Source organism: Rhipicephalus microplus, chromosome X (assembly GCF_043290135.1).
Source record: "Rhipicephalus microplus isolate Deutch F79 chromosome X, USDA_Rmic, whole genome shotgun sequence".
NCBI lineage: Eukaryota > Metazoa > Arthropoda > Arachnida > Ixodida > Ixodidae > Rhipicephalus > Rhipicephalus microplus.
The window spans coordinates 405,502,350-405,510,991 of NC_134710.1; the positions used below are offsets into that span (position 1 = coordinate 405,502,350).

General features: G+C 44.9%; 1 protein-coding gene and 1 pseudogene across 3 annotated transcripts in view; one reads left to right on the plus strand and one right to left on the minus strand.

The window, feature by feature from the left end:
• Positions 1–997: 997 nt before the first annotated feature.
• cm (AP-3 complex subunit carmine) overlaps positions 998–8,642 on the minus strand; it is a 117,985-nt gene continuing 110,340 nt past the window's right edge. For all 3 annotated transcript variants that reach the window (XM_075880204.1, XM_075880203.1, XM_075880202.1), the window contains one exon: positions 998–1,135. In XM_075880204.1, coding sequence (XP_075736319.1) covers positions 1,013–1,135 — 123 coding nt within the window. In that variant the 3' untranslated portion in view covers positions 998–1,012. The remainder of the gene's footprint in view (positions 1,136–8,642) is intronic.
• LOC119161877 (uncharacterized) lies at positions 4,446–5,704 on the plus strand (annotated as a pseudogene).

Consider the following 8,642-nt stretch of genomic DNA (forward strand, 5'->3'; position numbering starts at 1 on the left):
AGCACGTCGTTTCATATTTCTTGAGTCAGAGTCCATTTGTTCTGGTTGTGAGACATGAGAATCGTAGTCCGAGCTCCAATATAGGTCCTGTACAAGAGGCATAATTATTCTATGGCCAGTGTTCGGCATGTCTGGCTTTGACTTCGAAGGGCCTCATTCCGATGGAATATCAGTAACCTTAACTGGTGAAGGTAGAGAAGGGGGAACGGTAGGTTGGTTACCCCCCTGCAATATTTGATTCAGCTGAGTGCTCACTATTTGTGCCAATGACTCCGTTAGGCTCACGAATAGAGATTCCATAAGTTTCGTCATGGCCTTTTCCACCGTTGATGTTATTAAATCAGGCAACGACGATTCAAGCATCTGGTTTGTCTGGTTGGCAACGGAGGCATAGCCACATGAGCGCTTAGAAAGAATAGATCGGGCCTCACGCCGGGAGCATCGTTGTTGTTCGATGATCTCTAGAAGTTGCAACTCACATGTCCTCATGGGGCAACTTTCATCGTCAGCCGCGTGATTTCCTCTGCATAGACAGCATCTCACCTCTTGGGTTGAACATTTGTCGGGTTTATGTTGGTCAGTACATGTGCGACACCTCACATCCGATCTACATCCCTTAATGGTATGCCCATACCTCCAGCATTTTTTGCACTGCAGTGGACGAGGGGATAGTGAATCTACACGATAAATTAGTGGCCATGCCTTAATTTCAGTCGGTCGAGCCGTGCCGGCAAAAGTCACAATCACTGATTCTGTGGGGACCTTAGTGTTCTCAACGTTTCGCGAGCATCGAAATACAGAGACTGCTCCTGCGGCCGCAAACATTTCAAGTATTTCGGGTGGTGTAAGGCTCAAGTCCACTCCTCAAACCAGTCCCTTCACACAGGCCAAATGGACAGGTACGAAACAGCTCACCGGATTTGAGGCAAACGTTGTGCATTTCAGAAAATCTGTGATGCAGGCCTGGTCCGGCGAGCAGCACAGGATGCGTCCACGCCCAAATTGACGCACCTCAGTAATCATTTGGTAATAATCGGAAATCTTCCGGAGTTCTTCCTGAATTATTTTCGGGTTTTTCATCCGAATAGACTCGCCGTTGGTTGGAACCAGGGCCACAGGAACGCTCTTCAGACCACTGCGCAAAAATAGATCGATTGGCAAATCACTGTTAGGAATGGAAGCCGACCAGGCAGAATATGCCTGGCCGGGAGAGGAAAGAGACATCAGGTTAATAGGCTTAACAGCACCGCCCAATCCGGCCGCTCCCCCACAGGAGGAAGCACGAAGGTGCCCTTGAAGTAGCTGCGGGGGTAGATCCTGAATTGAAACCGGACGCTGAGGCCTCAGGAAGCACCGGAGGAAGCACCGTTCGAAGAGGCGAGCGGACCGCGCCAACAAGACCTCTGACTGGCTCCAACTGACTGACTGGCGCCAACTGATGATGATGATGATGATTCCACAGCCGTGGCTCGTACCCACTCAGGGGGATCGGCCAAGATTCGATAACTTAATTTAGTGAGATTTTTTTTTCAATATCGAAACCACCCACCATAAAAAAGAAAGAAAAAAGAAAAGACACCCTAGGCAGAATGAAAGGAGTGCAATAGTTGTTTGTCACTCGTTTAGATAAGACAATTATTCATTACATTAAATAGGAATCAGCATGGTTAAACAAGGCTCTTGTGTGTGTTAGAATTTTTTTTTGCACAAATAATAATCACGCAATTAAATGCTTAATTCTTTTACTTTCGTTTAGGTACTTGCAAACTGCATAGAAAACGGTCTCGTGGCTGAAGCCCAGATCGTAAGCACCGAAGGAAAGTATGTTTTCTATAGTAAAATTCAGCCCCAGGCTAGCGAATGGGAGGACTAAGAGTTTTTCCCTGAGCAATTTGTATCGGCGACATGACAAAAAATAGTGCTCTATTGTTTCCAATTCTGAACAAAAGTTGCATAGTGGTGATATCGCCAGACCAGCCCTATGTGAATAAAAATTTAACGGGGGGACACGATATAGAGATCTAGTTATTATGGTTTCCAAATGTTTTGTGGGACACCAATGAATTTTCCATGGAAATCTTAAATGAGTAAATTCTGGTGTTGACAATATTGCTTCCATAGCGTCTGCACTAAGCGCAAGTTTTCTGTATCTTGTCGCAGTTATAGTGGCCACTTCGGGAAGGACTGATAGTACTGGCTTTTCCAAAGCTGCTCGTGCTAGAGAGTCGGCGATTTCATTTACTTCTAAGCCGCAATGACCGGGTACCCATACTAATTTCAGTAGCTGCAGCTGAGGAGGAACTAGCATAAGGAGCGTCTTTAAGGGCATCGATTTTGTTGACGCCGTAATCGACGTACATACTGACAGAGAATCCGTGATTATGATCGCGTTAGCAGCATTCAAAGGTAGCTTTCGCAGCGCTAGAACTATTGCCAACAGTTCAGCTTCAAAAACTGGGGTGAAATTCGGTAATCTTAATGAAAAAGACCAGTCAAGCGAATGGGAGTATATACCTACACCTGTCTTTTTAACTGCGCCAACTGACTGGCTCCAACTTCTTCTTCTTCTTTCCCTGGGATGATGGCTCATACCCACTCAGGGGGATTGGCCAAGAAAGTGTAGTGCAGTTTTTCTGTGATCATTTAACTATGTGTAATGAATTGGTATTATAATAAGACTAATGTAAAAAACTACATAAAAAGAGCAAACGAGAAAGAATCAAGTTGAGCAATTTTGAGATTTGAGGTGTTATGATTACCACTCAGCTGCGTTTACCTCACTCTGCCCTGGGGAGTAATAAATATTAATTTGTTTGATTGAAGATCACAAAGGTATACGCTTGGTTGCCTGAATATAATCGCAAAGGGCATTGAAAGCATCCCTGTGGCAATGTCCCAAAACTGAGGCACCAAAGCTTAGCGCCGTTTCCGCCGTCAATCTAACTTATTTACTAATTTTATTTTCATCTTTCTCGATTATTCGCATGGTCATGCAAAGATAACGATTTCTCAATCGCTCACAACCAACATCGCCGACTCCAGAATTTCTGCGAACGAGTCCCTATCGGAAAAATTGCCATGATGGATACTGGAAAACATGGTGGGCATAGTGGAAATAATAGTGGGCATGTTGGAAATTATGATGGATATGGTGGGATGTAGTGGAAAATATGGTGGATATGCCAGGACATATGGGTGGTATGGTGTACAGATGATGGGTAAAGTGGAAATGATGGTGGAAAGCAGAGGCTAGATAGTGGGCAAGATAGCAGAGGCTAGATAGTGGACACTTTGCCCACCATTGCGATGATGCTGGGAAGCCCTAAGCATATGGTGGGTGGTGCTTATTATGGTGGGCCACATGGTGTACCAAGCTGAGAAACTCTTCCCACCATTGCGATAATGCTGAGAAGCACTAAGCAGATGATGGGTGCTGCTTCTTATGGTGGGCCGCATGGTGTACCAAGCTGAGAAGCTCTGCCCACCATTGCGATAATGCTGGGAAGCAGTAAGCAGATGATGGGTAGGCTTATAATGGCGGGCAATTTATATAGTGTACCAAGCTGGGATCTGCACACTACATGTGTTAGCACCATGATTTCCACCAAAGGTTAAGCCTACTGACCGAGCCCGTACGATTGTGTTATCCGTGCTACCGGGTTTTAGAATACACGATTTCGACGATTAAGAATGACAATACAACGCAGCCATGGTATCAATTAGCCTAAATGAAGCATTTTTCATTGTGCATGGTGACCGCTCAAGAAGCAACAAACATCAATGCGACGCGATTCAAGCACTCCCAGAGAACGCACGTCTCTTCTCACCGACAGCCGCCGGTCCCACTCGCCGGCAATTCTCTAGCTTTTGTGCGAGAACTCAGACGTGGCAATTCGTATGCTTGGGGAACCAATATGATAGCGTAATGTTTCCGGCACACTGCATTCGTTTTGGCCAAGCCGTTATGTAGTTGTTGCTTTAGCGAAAGAGCTACAGCATTGCGCTGGCACGACCGCCCTCTACATTGCGCGAAAAGCATCCCAATACTCAATCAAATAAATTAGGCGGGCGTATCTATGGAATGAGCCAAGAAGCGTCATGAAGCGTGAGCAGATATTGCCCTGTAGAACGAGCGCGAAACGGATATTAAACTTGGCAGATCCCGCCGGTAAACTGTTGCTGCTCCCCAGTCCACTTGGTTTTTTTTTTCTTGCAGTTGTGAATTGTAAAAAAAATAGCACTGGTGCCACTAACACAGTGGCAATCGTTACAGGCAGCAGTTGCTTGTGTTTAATAAATGTGCAATTTTTAGTAGCAGGTGCAAATCTCGCCTATGTCGTGTACACAACAAACATAACTGAAGTTGAACCGTAAGTTTGTATGGCAACAAACTATTTAACACATCATCAACGTCTTGTTGGCATGGCGCAGTGTAATAAAGAAAAAACAAATTGGCATAAGAAGCCGCACCGATCGGCTGCGTTCCAAAATGCTCTCTGCTGGTAACAGCGTATCGGCCAACGGCCGAGGATCATCGACTCCGTTTCATGATGAAGACTCAAGCTATAAAGTCGTCCTGCCACGTCTTCCAACCGGTAACGATGTTTTGAATTCCGTTTTCCTTCATGCCGACTTGAGTGGTAGGCCGTACCGTGCCCCAGACTTCCGTGACGCGCTGCTTAAAGTGGTGAGCACAGCGGACATTATTGGAGTTGGCCAGTATCAAATGAGCCATGTATGGATGGTTACGTGTGCAAACAGCATGGCGAAACAGAAACTCGTCACTTGTGGTGAGCTCCGTGTAAAAGGGCTGAAGTGCATGGTGCTAGATCCGGAGACCAAGAATATTAGGCTGAAACTACTTTGGCTTCCGCCTCATCTTGAATCGCGACGTGTTGAAGAGGCGTTCCAAGCTTATGGCGTTGTGAAGTACGTTGAAAGAGAGGCATGGGGATGTGCAGGAATGAAACAATGAATGACAACAAATAGAGACGTTGCCTTGGAGCTCAAGGACACCATCCCTGTGAGCTCAATAACACACCTCATGTCAATCTATGGCCACCAATGTCTCGTACTTATTCCCGGTAGGCCTCCACTGTGTCTTCGGTGCAAGCGAGTGGGGCATGTACGACGACAGTGCAAAACACCGAGGTGCTTGCAACGCCAGCGTTTTGGTCACTCGTCGGATGCCTGCGTGTCAACTTATGCCAACAAACTCCGTTCTGGCCAAGGCACAGAAGACCAACGTCTCGATCATCTTATGGATGTCACTGAGGTAGTTGATGCGACAGGAGAAGCAGCGGGAGGAGCAGAAGGTGCCTTAAAGGAAGCGGAACACTTGTCCATGGATACCCTTGGCATGCAAAATAACACCACTAACGACGCCAGTGAAAGCATAAATGAATGCAATGCTGCTGACGAACACCACTTGGAAGGCCTTAAGGACAAGCCTCCTGACAATGAGGAACAAGAAGGAATGGATTGCAGTCAGACAAGGAAGCGTCAGGCACCGGTCACCGGTGAAGCCACAACGAGTGCGCCAGAAACGACAGAGCAAGTGTCTTCGTGTGGTCCACGTGTCACCTTCTTTGAGGACCGAGAGACGCGCCGCCTATGCCAGCGTCCTGAGGAAGGTGCTCCTAAAAAGTGCAAAGGAGGTAAAGCCACAGGTTGGCCTGTGGCTAAAGGTGACCTACAAAAGTAGTAAGATATCAAAATGGCTACCGCGCTAACGTTTCCCATGTGTGTAGCGACACTCAACGTACGTGGCTTGAGGAATGTAAGGCGTCAGTGGCAGTTGCGCCACGTGCTTGAGCAGTACAACATTGATGTACTTGCAGTGCAAGAGACTAAGATTTCCGCTGCTCGTGACGCCGATCTTGCACTGGAAGTTTTCCGTGATTACAATTTGTACATCAGCCCAGCACGTGGTGCATCCGCTGGATGCTTTTTATTAATTAGAAAGCACTTGAATCATATTTTGACGTCACTACATGTTGATGGAGAAGGACGCTTCATTTGTTGCGACTTATCTTTTTATTCCCATAAGTGGAGGTTTATCTGTGTCTATGCTCCCTCCAAAGTGAATGAAAGGAATTCTTTTTTCCTTTCTTTAACTTCGCTACTAGACACAGACAGAACTTTGGTAGTTTTTGGAGACTTTAATTGTGTTTGTGACGCTAGAGATCATTCATATATAACAAATCGTTATGATGCAAGTGCAGCCTTATTGCAGAAACTATTGAATGACCACAATTTAATAGATGTGGGAGCGCATGCACTTTCCTCGGTGAGATTCACGCACTTTCAAGGCATCTCTCATGCTCGGCTTGACCGTGTATATGTATCTCTAAGCTTATGGTCTCACATTCATAATTATGCTGTAAAGCCCATATTTTTTACAGACCATTGCTTGGTCAGTGTTTCTTGGGGTCCTAAAAATTTTCGTAAAACCCCTCTAAACTGGGACCTATGGAAGCTTAACGTACAGTTGTTGCGCGAATATTGTTTTGTTAAAATAGTAAAAGAATCGGTACAAGAGGTAACACAGTGTCGACAGCTACCAATTTTCGCTCAATGGGAAAGGTTCAAAGAAAGAGTCAAGTATCAGGCAATTAGTATTTCATGCGAAATAGCGCAAAGAAAAAAAGCTGAAAAGCACTATCTTTATGAATTACTTCATAAGCTCCATACTTTTCAAAGTCAACAGCCGGGATTGTACGGGGACGAGATAAATGTGATTGGAGCACAGATACAAAAACATGATACAGATTTATACAGAGGAGCTAAGATTCGTTCCCTTGTTACCCATTTCACTGAAGAGGAACCCACTAAAAATCCCTCGGGGATGAAAAGAGATATGCACTTTCTAAACAGATACTGCAAATTGAGGAGCGGGGTTCCCTTTGAACAGAGACATGTGAAATAAGAGCCGCATTTGAAGATTATTACAAATGTTTGTTCACCGCGGCTGAGCTTCAGGAGAATTTTTAGGAAGAAGCTAACCACTTCATTGCCCTTGTGCCTCAGTTACAAGATGATGATAGACTCTCTGTAGAGGGGCCAGTAACCAGAGAGGAAATTAGATTTGCAATAACAACTTTGCAGAAAAACAAAACTCCTGGCCCAGATGGCCTTAGTGGCGAATTTTACATAGCTTTTCAGGAACTTCTGATACCTTTCCTTGATCAACTTTTTAAAAAGGCTTATGACCGTGGTGAACTTCCTCCTTCTTTCTATCAGAGCCATACAACATTAATCCCAAAAAGTGCTGATCCTAACGCATTAAAGGGAGTTAACGAATACAGGCCTATATCGTTATGTAACGTTGACTACAAAATATTTGCTAAATTGTTGACAAATCGGCTACAGACAGTGGTTACTAAATGTGTAGGTGACCACCAAACATGTGGAATTCGTGGTCGCTCTATACAGACAAACATTCATATTGCACGTTTAGTTCTTGAGTGTATAGATGGTAGCATGGACCAAGTAGCCCTCCTTCAAATAGACCTTGCAAAAGCATTTGATAAGGTACAGCATGCTTTTTTTGTTCCGGCTCCTAAGACACCTGTAGTTGGGTGATGTACTATACAATGGTATCTCACTCTGTTATAAGAAGTGCACAACTAGGCTAATTGTAAATCGCACACTTTCCAATATAATAGAGTTAAATTCATCTGTACGTCAGGGATGTCCGCTGTCACCTTTGCTTTTTTGCAATTTTTCTGGAACCATTATGTTTAAGTGTGCTTCTAAAGTCCAGCGTAAAAGGCTACCGATATGATGCTGAGGAAGTTAAAGTTCTAGCTTATGCAGATGACATTGCCTTCTTTTGCGCTGATAAACCCAGCGTTCAAGAAGCAGTCAACACTACTTTACGTTTCTGTGAAGTCGCTGGCGCCAGCATAAATTTTGTTAAAAGTAGTGGATTCTGGCTAGGCATGTGGGCTACAACTCCTTCGGTCTTCGCAAATATTCATTGGAATGCGGCTCCTATGAAATACCTTGGTGTGCCTCTCGATAACTATCGTAACAGCGGCCCACACTGGACCGCTGCGATAACTATGATCCACCGAAAGGTGGCAACATGGCACGGACGGGAGCTTTCCATTTTTGCCAGAGCGAAAGCGTGCAATATATTCCTTGTATCGAAGCTTATTTATATTCTGCAGGTGTTGCATTGCTCTCGGGTACACATTCAGGCCTTTCATAGGATATTTGCCTGCTTTATTTGGAGCTCTTCCTGGGAACCCATGAGAAGAGACAATCTTTTTCTTCCACTCGAAAAGGGCGGCCTCGGCCTTGTGCATTTGTTCGTGCGACAGTTGGTGTTGCGATTTTTCTACCTCAAGGATGTGTGCCACCCATTTCTATTAGCGGTTCTTCGTAACCGTCTATGTTACCACCTTCTTTTTATTCATGTCACAACAAGCGTTGCTAAGGAATTGCCGTTGCGGGTATTCCTAAAAGAAATTGTTGATACTGTCAGTTTTTTGAAAGCCAGGTTTACCTTAGAGTATTTGTATACTATTGACAGAACAAATTTAACCACTGCACTTGTGAATAATCTTTTCCCCGAACCTGTTTATCGAAAGCCATATTCGCTTCTGTCTGGTCACGATGTATTATTTCGTGTACGT